Source organism: Falco peregrinus, chromosome 12, assembly GCF_023634155.1.
Source record: "Falco peregrinus isolate bFalPer1 chromosome 12, bFalPer1.pri, whole genome shotgun sequence".
Lineage (NCBI taxonomy): Eukaryota > Metazoa > Chordata > Aves > Falconiformes > Falconidae > Falco > Falco peregrinus.
The window spans coordinates 16,115,908-16,132,156 of NC_073732.1; the positions used below are offsets into that span (position 1 = coordinate 16,115,908).

The window sequence follows — 16,249 nt, forward strand, 5'->3', positions numbered from 1 at the left end:
CATTGCATTTTACCTGCTCATCTGATCTCCATTTTATTTCCCTGTATGTCTATATGAATATTTTACAACCACGCTTGAAAGGAATCACAGAAGGCTGTCTTATCTGCCAAGCACTTCTACATTTACTCAGGGCTTAATGGGGGCCGAGCAAATTGGGTCTCTTGCTACTTGGTATATCTAATAATTATTATTATTTTTTGCAGAACCCCAGCTGAAAGGAATTGTGACAAGGTTATTCAGCCAGCAGGAATACTTCCTGCAGATGCACCCAGATGGTACAATTGATGGGACCAAGGATGAAAACAGCGACTACAGTAAGAAAAATTAGCCTGTTTTGTAACCCAATTACAGTCAAATGCATCACCTAGTGGGTCTCACTTGTGCAGCTTTTTTGGAAAAGATCAAATTAGGAAGAAGCCAGCTGTTTTCTGCACATTTTTTCTATCCATCTTTCCCCTTTAATTCTTGCCTGTATAATTTCATATGTTTCCTCTCTGGTCTTCTTCCCTCCTGCCCCGATTCTGTAACTGCCATCTGGGTGGGGTGGAGAATAAAACCCATGATTTGAATTGCTGCCAGAAGAGAAAGGAGATTATATTTATACACATGCCACGTGGGTAAAGGATATGGGGAATTCTCTCTCCAAGGAGAAGAGGAGAAAATTGTTTTCAATATTTTATCCTGAAAAATTCAGCAAGCATCAGGAATTTCCAGACTGGAGAAAACCAGCTGGTTTGCCAAAGTCTGGTGCTCTGAGGCTATTCTAAAGGTTGAGGGTATTGAGTGACCTTTCCAAAGGAGGTCATCTTTCAAAACCCTGTTCAAAGGGATTGGGTTCATGCTGTCCAGCAAAGGACAGCAAAGTGCAGCAAAGCCATGCAGGTTTAAAAATGATGTTCATGTGCAGGAGTCATACTGGTTTAAACAAATGCAAAACAGTGGCCAGCCTTCCTTTTGCAAAAGAAGTAGTTCTGTCAATACCAAAGCTCATAAAAACGTTTAAAACGGTGCAGGATATTTTCTACAGCATCTCTTCATTTCATAGGTGTCAGATTGATGCTTCTGAGCGAGCAGTAATAATCTCAGCTTCTTGGTGCTACAGACTGCATGAACTGAGTAGGACTTGACTTGTCATCCTGTGTTGGCTTGAAGCTCTGCATGCCACTGCTGAAGGGGCTTCATATCTAGTCCAGCATGGAAGGTGCCTTCCCAGTCATTAATAGAGATGAACAGCAGTTCATTTGTGTAGTAGGACTGATGGAAGCAAACTTGGTGTACTTTGTGATAAGAGGAACCTAGTTAATTTGGGGACAAATCTTACTCTAATTCAAAGAAGCTTGTGGCTGGATCAGAGGCATCTTTCCTTCAGGAAGGCAGAGCCTGGTCTGTAGGTGAGGGATGCCTGTAGTGGTGCAGCACATGTAGCAGGACACTGATGCTGTCCTGTGAAGGTGCACTTGGACAAGGGTTCAGGATGGCGGCAGCCCCACATCCATGGTGTTTGTCCCATCCCCAAGAAGCTGGCAGAGTGCTGTGGCAGGAGTTTTGTGTGTGGTGGGGCTGCTCTGCTGCAGCCAGCTTGGGGCTGGGGTCCACACATGAGAGAGGAGCGTTGGGAAGATGGCAACTGAAACTGCAGGAGGCTGGCAAAGCCCTTGTGAAATGACCTGAGAGGCTGCATTCATGAGAAACTTGGCCTGTAGCAGATGTGAGCATCAAGTTTCAGTCCCCTTTTTCATATGCTGGTGTTGAACAAATTAAATATCACAAATTGCAATGACATAGTTTCTAATTTACATTGGAGCAGGAGAATCTTTGGACCTACACACATACACATTTATACTCTGAAAGGCTGAGTAGATCTCTCCTACAAGAGGAGTCTGGCCTTGTGATTTTCTTGGGCAGACAGCAACACATGGGATGAGTTCAGTGCTGGGCTGTATTAGCTGCTTTTGTTTAAAGAAAAAAGACATAGGGTGTTCTCAATCTACAAAAAATCCCATTGGAGGCCTATTTGTCAACGACTTGGGAAGAGCTGCTAGAGATGACAGAGATTCATTACCCTCAGTGAGGACTGAACAACAAAGTAATGGGCTTAAATGGAAGCAGAGATGAATTTAGGTAAACAGAAGAGGAGAATAAAATGTAAGAGCCGTTCCGCAGTATTTCAGGCTGGCAGGGGAGGTGGGCGAAGCTGCCACTGACTGCACCTCAGTGGGTGCAGGGGAACCTCCTGAGTTCCTGTGTCTGTGGTTGGGCCTCAGCTGCCCAAACAGCTCCCACTTATATATCCCTTAGAAATGTTAGAGAGCAGTTTGGCAAAGTGCTGAGTATTCATGAGCCACTTCCACTCAGTCGTCTTAATTGGAAATAGATGGGCTGAAGGACATTTCTAGAGTGTGAATTTATCTGGTGAGATGGCAGCCATGCCTTGGCAGCTTGGTGGGACAGGAGGCATCTAGCTGAAGTCTGCCAAGCCACTTGTTCAAAGTCGGGGCTAAATTGAAAAGTTTAGTGAATTTTTTTTGAAGAAGATTGAAGCCAATGAGTTCCCCATCCCCTGATCTCAGGATATATCAAAAGAGGAAAAAATCCAACCTGATAATATTTGGCTCATGAAAATTAAATGAGGAATGAGCTTTATTCAGTTTTGTTTAACTTCTTGCCACATGCTCTCCTTTATAAATCCTCAGTCTGAGTGAGTCAACATTTTGTATTATATGAAGCTTCCTGTTACAGCTTCAAAACAAAGTCACATTTTTCACTTTGGAAATGCCAATATAAAGCATACTGACCATTTTTCCCCCCTTTTCTTTTCCTCCATACATCTCAAATTTTGACCACAAAAAAGTCAAAATTCACTTGTCTAAGTGAAGATTCAAGTGAAGGCTTGAAGATTTACTTTACTGATATTTTCTATTTTAAAATATTTCTCCAGAAGATTTCTAACTAGCCACTTGGAAGTCTGTGTAGTATTTCTGTGCAAGGGCAAAACTCAAAGACTAGATAAATATTTCTTGTCTGTGGAGGCAGGTTGCTTAACTTGCATCCACTGGCAGACAAGGGTTATCTTGATGGCCATGGCAGGATCCTTCACGCCCTGGATGACAATTTATTTTCCATGCAGAAGCCATCTTAGCACAGCTAAATACTCAGTGAACACCGTGTTCCATACATTGCTCTGTTCTGTAGCCATACACTGATTATTCAAATTACTGTTATGAAAGGAAGCTTAATTTTCATGGAATATATTAGGTTGGCTTACTTTGGCAAAATAAACATTCAAAATGAGACACTACATGTCCCTCAGATATGTCTGATGCAATTAAAAGTTCTAATAAAAGTCCAGTTATTTATATAAGAGGAACTGCTAATATTTAAGCAATTTTTAAATTAATTATTTGGTGCCCATTTTGTGTGTGTGTTCTTGAGAGGCTGGTGACATTTATTTTCCACCTCCTGTCACTTAAAGAAAAAGGGGAAAAAAAACCCCCAAAACCAAAAAACAAACCCAGAAGCCAAGTTCTAATGGCATTTGAATAGGCAGCCAGCCAGCTCCCCGCAAAACAGTGTTTGGGACATCTGTTCCTTATACCATGCAGTTAAAGGCACGCCATCTTAATGTAAGCAAGAAGAAAGATTCTCTGCCTATTTGCATTGGGATACATGAAGAATTTTTTTTAATTGAAGTGTAGCTTCATGGTATGTGAGGTCCTTGTTTGTGTTCTTAGTAATGTTATACATGAACCTGAATTTGGGGCAGTATCTTTTTCTTCTGACCTCACTGATCTGAAATGGTCTTTCTGTTGTCAGTGCTTGCATCATTATTTCCTGGGCTAAGCAGGGAAACATGCCTTCTTTGTGAGAGGATCTGGACTTCTTTGCCAGCATAGTCCTGCTGAACATCTAAAAAGCCTCAGCAAAAGGACAGTACATAAAGGATAGGTCAACTGTACCGAGCAGGTGTAAACAGCCCAGCATATCTAGGATATGGTTTGGGGCTTTTCAGCCAGAAAGAAAAAGATTGAGTGAGGAAACCTCTGGAGGTTTCCAGCCCAACATCCTACTTGGATCTGGGTTATCTTCAGCTGCACAGAGCCTTGTCTAGTTGTTTCAGACTCCTCTAGGAATGAGCTATTCCATAGCTTCGTAACCTCTCTGATTCCTGGGCTGCACTATTCCCATTGTAGAGAATTTTCTTTATATCCAGTCATAATTTCTTTCTGAGGCTTTTGTCTAATGCCTCTTGTCCTTTTACTGTGTTCCTTTGAGAAAGGTCTGTCCCTGGCTCTCCATTCTTTGAGCTAAGAAAACCCAGTTCTCTCAGTTTCTTCTCTCATACGTGTTGTACCACAGCCTCTCAATCATCTTAGCAGCCTTCCTCACTCCTCTCAGGATCGTAAACCTCCCCATCTCGTGGTGCACAGAGACTGCTGTCACCTATTGCATCCTCCATTAGCTTGTCTTATGGCACAAACGTCTTGCTCCAGAACAAATCACTTGGTATAAATTAGTTTAGCTCCTCTGACTTACTGCTTAAATCAGCTGAGCATATGGACCATGTTATATATGGCCTGTCTTGCCTTACTCTTCCATTTATGTAAATAAGTTAGCCCAGACCCATAGCTAAGTATGCATTCACATGTTAAAAACATCTTATGCAGCTGATAAACTCAGATAATATAACTCACTGATATAACAGTGAACAACATACTCATGGCCAAAGGGTTTAGGACTGGAGTGTGCTAGAAATAGTATCATCAGTAAGCAGGGTCAGACATACATCTACTGATAGTTGAGAATGGTAAAATGTAATGAAGGAAAATAGACAGAAATATTTAATATCTTAATGTTTTCATTTCTGCCCATGAAGTAAAAGAGCCTGTCCGTTACATGCAGTTGCAGATGGCACAGAAAATGTACCATTTGCATTAGAGTTTTAAAAGCATTTGTTAAATTTTTTTTCATATCAGCGTGCTCTACTTCCAGTTCTATTCTACCACAGCTAGTCCTCTTCCCTGTCACTAAATCTGCTGTTTCATGTTAACCAGATTATTTTTTTCCTGACAAAAAGAGACATCTTGCTTTTATGGTTGGTCAAGGGTTTTTCCCCTCACATGTTTACATTCTTACAGTAAAGCTTAAAGCTTTTAAATCTGTTCTAAAACAGGATTAAATAATTATTTAGAAGCATGGTAACAAACTTCAACTCCTTCAAAGGTATTTTAAGATTTAAGTGTAGAAACAACGCTGATAATTTACCAAGTTTTGATTGATCCAAACCACTTTTTTAATAGGGGAAGGCATTTGCTTCCTAAAACTTCTTTGGCTGTCAGTTACCAATGTCAGATGCATGTCCTTCTGTTTGCCTGCCACTTGCTCCCCTGTTCTGCAGTATGTTGTGGGAGATGCTCTGCCCTGCCTAAAAGCCACGATTGTGGGTATTGCTACCATGGTCTGCAGCAGTGTCCCAGGGAGCTTAAGAACCAGCCCTGGTCTTGCTGCTGTAACTCTGAGCAAGACAGGATTGTTCCTGTGATCTGTTAGCATGTATAGGTGGAAAGAGAGAAATTTGGAGATATGAGTGCTTCCAAGTGGAGCTTCTCATCTACTAATTCTGGGTATTATCACCTCACTGCCTAATGAATGCTTTGGATGGTCTGTCACGGGTTTTCTACGCAAGACAAATTGGCTGTAGGGAATGAATGATGATGCCCATTTTGTTTCATTATTAGCAGCAGTATGCTTCATTCTTCAGTGGGGTAAAAATTAGGGAAGGGCAATTGCTTATAAATAGCCTTGTTAATTGCAGAGGGTTTTAGACCTTCATGGTAGTGAGAAAGTGATGGAAATACAAGCTTGCTTTGGTTAGTGAGCTTTTTAATGGTAGAACTGTGCTATAATGCAGCTTTTTAATGCTGAGTAGCTACCCTGTGGTGTGTTTGTCTCGTCTGGGGACAGTGTCAGAGCAGCACTGTTCTAGACTCTAGTTGCTCACAGACCAATACCCAGGCTGGACTTCATTTGTCATATATATCTGTTGACATTCTCCTATGAAATCACAAATATAGGCACTGGCTTTGGTAAGACACAAGTCTTACAAAAGCATATGGTTTGATACGTTACTGAATATTGTGCCAAAAGCATGAGAAGGGGCTGAGAGTAGGTTTCTTTTCACCAGACTCAAGGTGCCTCCCGTTTAGGCAGCTCACCAAGGGGAGTCATCCAGTCGTCCTTGGGAACTGAGTGAGGAAAAAGAGCATTCATGTGAAACTGGGACTGATTAATCCCTTTTTGGAGACAACCCCAAAACCAGCTCAGCCAAGGCACCTGTTAAATATCTTGAGCAAAGTGGCTTCCTATCTCCCGTGCTTTTTCCAGATTTTACTTATGAGAAGCTATCCACCTCTGACCTTTAACCAAATCCACCAGAGTTCAGGTTGAATATAACCCATTTCCCGTTAAGTTTCATGCACCCTTTGGGCTCTGCTGCTTTCTTTAGAAATTGTGCAAATACTGGGAATTTGGTTCAGATTTTGTAGTCTGAACCCCTGGCTGCATGGAAAGAATCAAGCCACAGTTTCAGTTCTTCCCCCCTGCCCTTCTTTCCATATTGGCTATAAATATTTTTTTTTAATTTGGAAAGGAATCCAAACACACTTCTGTCTTCTTCCCTCTGCTAATTCACAGGCTGCATGAGGGAGGTTCTTGGGAAGCATCTTGTGGTGGAGTTAAATCCATGCATTACCTGGCACATGCACATCTAACCAGTTTCTTCAGGGCAGGAGGCTGATGTTGAGCTAGACTAGATTCTCTCCAGTTATACCAGGATTAACATTAACTTGGCCTGAGGAGCTTTAGAGTTTTGAATGGGCCACTTCAGCAAAAGCTGCTTTATCCTTCAAGGCTGACGTTAAATCAGCAGTGGTCCATCTTCTAGGGAAAGAGACACTGGGAGATGGCACAGAGAAGGAAGACACTTTCTCCTACAACCATTATGTGAAGACCCCTTTATGCTGTGCTTGCTCCAGTGTGATGTCAAGCATAAAACTTCATAAATCATCTATAAATAAGTCAGCTAGAGGATGATGTCATCAACAGTCAGCTGGAAAATAGGAATGCTCCACTGTGTGCTGTGTCACTCAGTCTTTCCCCTGCACTCTGCCCAGTCACAGGTCTCCCCTGAGTCAACTGGAACATCCCAAAACTCTTGAAGTTTCAAGCAGGCTTTTGAAAATAAGTGAGTGTATTAAAAAGCAGTAAGAAATGCTTCATGAATGTGGAAGGGGCAATCTGACCTCATGACTAGGGAACCGGAAAAAGTACTCGTTTCAGAGCAGTTGTGCGGGAAGAGACCTAGAGTCAAGTATTCCCATTGTGTTTGTGCTCACGTTTCTGCTTGACCCTGCTTGACCATATCCTGAGCTCCTTGGGACCAGGTCTATTAGCTTTTTGTAAGTGGAAGCACAAGGAGCCCTACAACACCTGGATACTCTCATCCTATAAATCTCAGTGGAAACAAAGCCATGGTTGACTATCAGTGCTGACAGTCCTCTCCCCTTTGAGCCTGTTCTTTTAGAAATGCAGTAATAGCCTTGACAGTACATTAATGTATATGCTCATGGGGAAGGTATATGAGATACAGGGTCTACTTAGAATCAAGCAATAAAATAATTAATTGGGAGGAAGTGGTTGCAATGCTTTAATCAATAAGACTGCAGTAAAATTGGGTATTGAAAGGTCTTGCCCTCTTCCATCCTATATAGTGCTGCTTCTGAATGAGGAGCAGTGCTCAGGTCCTGGAGTGGAGTGCTATCTTTTTCTGACTCTTTCTTCATTCCTTTGACAGCAAGAGATCACATGGTCAGACACACAGTTAAGAAAATTTGCATTCTTCTGGCTGTGTTTGCTGTCTGTATGCTCTTTTTGTACATGGCGAATGCAAGAAAGTGTGACTAGGTTTAAATCTGTTTCAGGGTGAACTAAACTTAAGTTGTGTTGTTCTTTGCCATGGGCAAAGACATGTACATGTGCAGTCACCACAGATCAACTGGCCCACAGAAAGCCATTGAGATGCACTAGCTTGAGTGCACACACGAGCCCTTGGCATTGCAAAGGCAGTGATCAGACTGATGGGTGTGTTAAGGCTTCTGGGAGGCAGCCAAATTCAGTACTTTTAACCATTTTCTTTTAACATTGGCCCCACAGCTGCAGACCTTTCCTGTAGCTGGAAGCAGGACTTTTGATTCTAGCTTAATATCTTTGGTTAAAGTTCAGGAGTGGGGTGGGCTGACCCTGGGGCAAAAAGCAGCAGTGGTCACACAGGGTGATGTTTCCATAACCTTTGCTTTTCTTTCTGCAGCCCTTTTCAATCTAATTCCTGTGGGTCTTCGTGTGGTGGCAATCCAAGGGGTGAAGGCAGGTCTGTACGTTGCCATGAACGCTGAGGGATATCTCTACAGCTCAGTAAGTACTTTGCACTGTGGGGTCTTGGAGTGGTTTGGTTTTGAGGGAGGAGACTGCATTGGGATTTGAAGCTTTTTCTGAAGATGGTCATGTATTGGCAAACCTTTAAAAGCAGGAATGGGGGGAGCTGCTGCAAGGGCATGCAGTGTTCACTTTAAAGTGTCTCCATGGAGATTCATGGCAATATCTCCTGACCTGTGAAGACAGACACTGTGTGCCTTTGAGTAGTTACTTAATGTAGGTCACGTTGTAGAGGAGATTGTGTGGTTGGCTGGTTATATTCTGGTTTCACATTTGTGAAATGGCATGGACTGAATGGAATTGCTTCTGAATTGTGCCTAGATAACTGATCCTAGGTGGTGCCCCAATGGTTCATACTCTGCTTCTGACTGCAAAGTAAATCCTCAGCAATACCCTGACTTTATTCAAATGGTTCTGGACTATTCTGTTGGCAGAATTTCCTTGTATTTGTGTGGTCTTTTTAATGCACATGAAAGTGAGGCATTTTTTACTGACTAATTCCCCTATAACTTTCTTGGATGGCATGAAAGGGCATGAGGTTATTCATAAGATTCTCATTTGAAGTAAGTAATTGATTTTCACAGTGAATAATTGATTCAGTGATTTATTAAATATGGCAGGCCTTTGCCAGAATTTTTTATGCTTCAAATAACTTTGCTCTAGTTCTGCATAGTAAAATGTGATAGTTAATAATACACTTCTCATTTCTGTAGTTATATCTTTAAAGTGTACAGCTGAGATTCTAATCTCATCAGCCTTTGTGTAAATTTACAGTGCAGTGATTCTGCTCATCTAGACATTTACTTTGCTTTACAAGCATACATGAGAATGGAGGTAGGACCACTGAAAGGACAACAGTTTGAGTTGCTTGTGTGTGCAATTTTTCTGAACTTACAGTCTATCTTTGTCTTGCTCACATGGTTGGGATTTCCCCCTTTCCCTTGGGAGGTAACAAAGGTCTGTCTCCCCAGCGGCAGGGTGGAAAACAGCAAGTGGGTATGTTAGTATGCCTGGCGAGATAGGTCTCAAAACTGGCTGCTTGTCAAGAAAAGACAGAGAGATCAATCTGGATCTCTGTGGATGCCAGACACTTCCTGTTCTTTCATAGCCCAGTAAACATAAATGACTGCTTCTAAATAAATTACATTGGTTTACTAACAATGAAAACTTCCTCTTTTTGTAAAGCTATCAGAGTCCTAAAGGTAATAGCAAGTGTGGTGTGGTACTGCATTACTGTGCATGCTTCCCTCTAGGCACATAGTCGGGGGTCAGGACTGATGTTTTGCCCTGTCTGTGCAGTGCAGGGCATAAAGTGTCTGAGTCTGGTGCTGAGGCTCCTTGTAGCACTGGTTCCCCATGAAATGAGGACTGCAGAAGAGCAGTGTGTCACAGCCACGTCCTGTCCAGAGGGGTTTTTTGAGCAATGAGAGGTCAGCATTTTCTGAGCAAGTAGTGCAAGGGGAGGGAAAGGTGTGGGGGTCAGGCAAGAGAAGAACTGGAGAGTTGGGAATGTGATGTTTGACAGCTGAGAAATTAGAGACAAGGCAGAGAAGAAAATTATCTCTTGCTAGCAGTTGTGAGATGATACAAAGGGTGGGAGGGACATACCAAGAGATGGTGGGCAGCAGGACCGTGTGTCCAGGAAATTTATTAGCTAGTCATACAAAGTGCCCTAAAAGGCACCAGATCATACATGTATTTGAATGAGGATGGTTTACTGGGGCCTACTTATTCCCAGCAAGTGTAAATGTCTTAAGCAGGAAGGTTAATCACGGAAAGCTAAAGATACACCATGGTGGCTGGTGGCTAATGAAGTGGACCTCATTACGTGCTGCGGTTTGATGGCATTCAGCTCTCTGTGAACTAATAAGAGTTAAAGTGTTAATTTCATCAATGTGATCCAAGGTTTCTGCTTGCAGTAAGTGGATGCTACTGGAACATCTCTACCCCAGGGAGATGGAACTAGCTGGACGCTACTTCCTTCTTGTATTGACTGCTGGCTCTGTCTTACAACAGTAAATCAATGAATTCACTGTGCTTTGGAGCAGACCCCAAGGCAAGAAACAAGAACATTTGTGGATAAAGCCTACTAGGAGCAGGCAGTATGGGCCAAGCCACACATAGCTTCAAAGACAAGGGATGAGACCAGGCTCCTGTAAAAGAACTGGGTATGGCTGAGAAGAGCTCAGCCTGTTCAAGCAGTCTCTTTTGGATGCTGCAACTTTCCTTGTGGGGCCAGGATCCCACTCCAAGGCAACATTTGGTACAGCTGTGTCAGTCTTGAAGACAGTGCTGGGGAATTGCTTTGGCAAGACTTGATAGTCTGTTCCTCTCTGGGGCGAACAGGGCCCTCGGCCATGCTGCCTGGGCTTGATTGCTGCCCACACCAAAGGACACATTGTCCCTGTTCCTTTGCTTAGCAGAGCCGAAACTACCGCTTTGCTCTGTCTCAAGCCAATCTCCATTGGTGCTGTGCATGTACCTATTTTTTTCATTAGCTTTTTCTGAGGGATTTCTGAAAAAAATGGGTCAATAATCCTCATAGGTATTGTTCACTCATGCAGATTAATTGATAAATGAACTTTCTCTGCTGCTTGGCTGCCTGCAGTCTGTCCCAGGCCTAGACTTGCTAGCACTTTATGACACCCTCAAGCCCAGGACTGCTTTCACATAAAATGCAACTGTCCAGGGAAATGTGTGTGGTCTTTTTTCCTCCTGAGTGCAGATTGTGGCTGTAACTAAACACGTTGTCGCTGTGGGTTTGCTTTGGTTTTGTTTGGTAAAGGTTTTTTTGATGATATTTAATCTGTGTGTGTCAGCTGAGACCTTGGCTGACATCCTCTGCCCTGGATCAAACCAGAGGCTATTATCAGCCTGGTCTGAGATGGTTTGTGCCAGCTCCTTCTGAGTTTGGGCCAACAAGCTCTTGAATTAATAGGTTTCGAATAACCAGCCCTTTGAAGAAGGCCTCCTAGTGTTCATCAGCACAAAAGCAGGGCTGAGTGGGGTCCTCTGAAGCTGAAATTAGTGGTAAGGATGTTTGCAGACATGTGCAAGGCCCTGCTGTCTGCTTGGCCACATTCATAACTTGAGCAATGAGTTTCCTCATCTCTTCTCTTCAGTTAGGGATGGGCAGGAACAGTGTGGAGTTAGGTTGCTGGATTTAAGCCAACTACAGATCCCCAGCCAGCCTGAGAGGCCTAAATGCATTAGATACCAAAGCCTCTTTGCTTGCGAAGCAGCTGTTGTGACTTTTGGGCATTGTTTACTTACACCAGATGCCTGATTGATTTTTTTTTTTTCCAGACTAGCTTATTGCTGCCTCTGTGGTCTGCTGGGGAATTACGTGCTTAGTAGGCAAGAAAATCAGGTCTTGGTCTGAGGCACCTGGCTTTGTGGACAGTAGGATGCAAAACACTGTCTTCATAGCAAGCTTGCAGAGTCATTGGTGTGTTCCCACCCGATTACTTGTAGAGCATCTGTAAATTCCCTGATGGTGCATGAAGGTTTTTATCGGCACCTGTTCTGGGGAGTGACGTGATTCTCCCAAGGATCCACTATTTTATGTCAAAGTAAAAATACACAGAATGAATGAAGGGCAGTGGGTATTAACTTGTGCTGTCTTAGCGCTTGAGAAGCTTAGACCAAAGGCTGGTTTTTGCAGAGGAAAGGGAAACAGAATAAGGAAGGTACGTCCTGGTCCAGTGAGTTTACAGCCTAATAATAAGGGGAGAAGACACAGAACATGCTCTCCTGTCTCTGTCTGGAGTTAACATTTCCACCACCAAATTAATTCTTATTCCCATTAACCCTTCTCTGTGAAGTTTCTCTCCTCTGTGCCCAGCTTTCTCTCCATTACCCTGGCTTCAATGGCTCACAGAGGCATGAGGAAGGGAGTGCCTGTGACGTGTTTTGCCTGAGAGGCAAACCCAGTTCTCCTGGAACAGATGCTCCTTGTGGTGCTGTACAACCTCCACAGGCCCACCCAGTCACTCAGAGTATAGTGGAAATGCAGTTCACAGTATGATGATATGTATAATTCAGTGGCATTATAGCTGGGGTTGGTTTTGCCCCAAATGCATAACGCTTCTAAAATGTACTGCTTTCAGATATTCCTTGTTGTTTAACTCAGAGTTCTAATTATTTTTGAAATGGCAAATCATGATACATAATTTATTGGAAACACTAAGAAAACCCTAGCAGAGATACAGAATACAGAGGAAAGAAAAGTTGCTTATGAGAGCTCAGTATAGTTTTACAGTGTAAACCTGAGAGTTTGAAATGCTGTTGAAATGCTGAAATTAGAGCTTGAATCACTTCAAAGATTTCTGCTAGTAAGGGAATGATTATGCACAATAAAGAAAACTAAACAGCATTGAAAAAAACCCAAGTCACGTTAAGACTTCTGTGTGTCTTGGCATTTTCTTTTTCTGTTTTTTTCTCCTCTATAATTTTGCATAATAAACAAGCATCTGGGGAAGTATGTATACAAACTGTATTTTTTAATCTGCTTGCAATGCTATAACTATTTTGCTACAACTCCTCTAGAGTTGCTGCACTTCTGTTTACATCATTTCAAGGTCAGGGACTGGAATCAATAATGCTGCGTTCTCTCCCCTAATAGGCTTGGTGTTAAACCTGCTCCTGCCAATGCTGTTTCTTTAATTTTCTATTTGACCTCCAGTGGTGCTAGTTGATTTGGTCAGAAGTATAGCTAGGCCAGGCAGATATCTTGGACATCTACCTTTTCACAGCAAGAGCCCAATGTAACTTGCTTTTAATTTTCCTCCAGAGTATCTACTCTTCCTTGCTGGCTGTTTAAAGGGGCTCACTGAATGAAGGCATTAACTGGGAGATGTAAAACTCTTTGTGTCCCCTGGCTTATTCATGAATATGGAGGGAACAAAATGGATGCTCGGGGAATTGGCTGTGCTGAGGCAACCCAGCCCCTGGGAGCAGATTCCTGCCTTGCATCGAATGTTCCTAAAATACTGTTCCTGGCAGGCACCCTCGCATGCCAGTCTTTGTAGCACGGGAACTTGTAAACACTGCTATCAATAGCAAAGTGGTCCCTTCTCCCCTTGGTGAGGTGCTGTTGCTCATATTGCTATGCCTGCCTCTCAGGAGCTCTTTGATGGTCCAGCTTTCCTTTCAGCCCAGCAGAGCGAGCTCCCCTGTCCTGTGTGTGACTGGTGCAAGTTGGGCAGGATTGGAGCTGGCCTACACCAGAGCTCAGGGGTTATTCAGGATTCTGTAAGAGCTAGAAATGGGTATGACCTCACTTGGCAGGACCGCCTGGACTGCTTGTCAGAGAAGGAGATCTGAGACTGTGCAATACTGTGGCTTTTTTTTGAGGCAGATTTACTATCTGACATCCTGTTGAGGGACCTTTATTCCCTGAACTTTCTTAGCATAGCACCATGGCAGAGCTCCAGTGGGGAGGGTGCTGCTCTGTACGTTGTATCAACATCTGGAATGTTAGGTAAGACTTAGCTTTTGCCTGTTGAATCATGAGACTGTTCAGAGGACAAAATCAGTTAATAGCAGGACCTATTCCTGTTTTCCTTGCTAGCTGTTCCATGTCTTATACGATAGTAGTGCAAATTATAAAGAATAAGTGTGCTTCAGCAAGTGCCTTCTCTTAGCCTTGGTTGTGCAGGATTTTTAGGAATGTCCTAGGTTCCACCACCATGCCAGCTGCAGGAACAGCGATGGGACATTCTTCTTTGTGAGCAGTAGTCTGAGAGTGTTGGGATGCGTTATGATCTTTTGCTGAAATTTCATTTTGGAAGTAAATCGGGGAGAAAATGCTCCAGTGGTTCAGACTTGTTTAATTTGACACTTCCTCGAAGAAATGTTACATAATCCCATTTTGAAAGAGATTCAGAGTGTTTTGTGTTGCTTTACTGATCCCAATAAAATCAGAACAAAATGTTTAGATTTTGGTTGAGATTTTTGATCCCACATGACTTTGTTGGAGTGTGGAAGGGGAGAGGAGAGTAAAATGCCAGTGGGGAGGGGTTGCTCTAGATCATAAGGCAGGCAAGAGTAGAAATCACAGAGACTAACTAGTCTTGGCTGCCGTCTTCTGCATAGCGTTTCTTCTGCTGACTTCCTTGAGGCCAAATGTACATGCCTAACCTTAAAAAAGCAGGTAAGTGAAGTCTTTGAAGCAGGTGCTAATCAGCAGTAATGTTGCATAGAGCTTGCCCATTTTTCTCCTGTGCGTTGTTTGTGTTCAATTAATCACTGTAGGGGAAATGATGGGGTTAAATCAGAACGGTCAAGGGCAATATAATGTTTGAGTTGAGTTTTGGAAGGCAACTCTAGAAAAAGTCTAAGGATGGGACATAGTATGCAGTGAAGCCCTTAGTTTGCAAAAATGATGTGTGTGTGGAGCACTCGTCCCAGCAAACAAGAGCCAAATGCTGACTGTCACCATACCGCTCCGGAGAGGCAGTCACAGCAGAAGTCCCTTTCATTGCTTTCCCTTTGCGTCCTGCTGGCTAGGGCATGCTGGAGCAGCCAGTAACTGAGCTCCTCTTCTCTCCTTGGGCTGTTCCTCAGACTCTCCAGCCTGCTTTGCTTGGTTTTAATGCCATTTAACCAGTGTATGTTCTGTCTGTAAATAGTGCCATTGTTAGTTTTCCACAAGTGAAACCTAGACAAGACTCCAGGATGTCATAAGTGACAATGGGGCTATTATTAATATTTTGTTTTGGAGTAGTAGGAGGCCAAATACTGTCCTTCTTGGGTCCAGGACGCTGATATGAAAAGAAACAAAAATTTTGAGCAAGGACATGTTTGACAGAGGTCAGGTGTGTGTTAATGAAGTAATTCAGATCTTCTTTCTGATAACACCAAACTCAAATATAGAACAGCTCAAACTAGTGAATGGTGTGCCTTTGCCAAACAGTGACTAATGGGTCTGGAGTTGAATGCAGGAGATGCGACAGTCATAGGCTAAGAAACCCAAGGAAAAAACTTCACTGACAGTGTGCGTGTATCACTGGGAGCCAAGTGATAGAGAACTTTTAAAATGAGGAACATTGTTGAATTGTAATGTGGTTTTCCAGGGGAAAGGAAGAGAGATTCGAAGTACCTGGGCTATTTCAAGCCAGACTGGTTGCATCAGTGGGGAACGTAGTGTACTGTAGCAGAGAGGCCTGGATGCGGGCCTGCTTTGCTGTGAAAATGTACTGTCCTGACTAAGCATTTGCAAAGCAAAAATAGTTTTTCTTAACTCCCCAAATGACAGGAACTGAGTTCAGGTCCCATAGCTCTTTGTTACCATGAATCCCAAGATACAGCGCTGGCTTCTGGCACCTATAGTTACATGGCACAGTGCCTCACAGGAGTCTCCTGAAATTGGTGGAGTAAATGCACTCAGTGGGAGTTATGAACCTGGCCCGAAATATGCTTGTACAAGATCTGGTTCAGCAGAGCGCTGAAATTGCACCTTGATGCTTTGCTGAATCTGTGCTCCCCGGCCTGCCCTGCTGCAGGGATGCAGGCCCTGGGGATTGAGCCACTTGCAGTTGCCTCTTCTGGCATCTTTTCTGAAAGAGCCACTCCTTACGGCAAGGAAAACTCCAAATCTACTCAACTTCTCTCGCAACGAATTAATTTGTGAAACGGAGCGCGGGGTAGAAGGGATCTGTTTGTACTACTGGCAGCCCGTCACTGCTGTGATGTGTTGCATGCTGACAGCGTGCTCAGCTTTGCAGAGCGCGTAGGATGGCCAGCATGCTTGTGGCAAGGA

General features: G+C 43.3%; 1 protein-coding gene across 5 annotated transcripts in view; it reads left to right on the forward strand.

Annotated features, from left to right (window-relative positions):
* FGF12 (fibroblast growth factor 12) overlaps positions 1 to 16,249 on the forward strand; it is a 227,726-nt gene that overhangs the window by 147,561 nt on the left and 63,916 nt on the right. For all 5 annotated transcript variants that reach the window (XM_055817468.1, XM_055817469.1, XM_055817470.1 and 2 more), the window contains 2 exons: positions 204 to 314; positions 8,363 to 8,466. In XM_055817468.1, the coding sequence (XP_055673443.1) occupies positions 204 to 314; positions 8,363 to 8,466 (215 nt within the window). The remainder of the gene's footprint in view (positions 1 to 203; positions 315 to 8,362; positions 8,467 to 16,249) is intronic.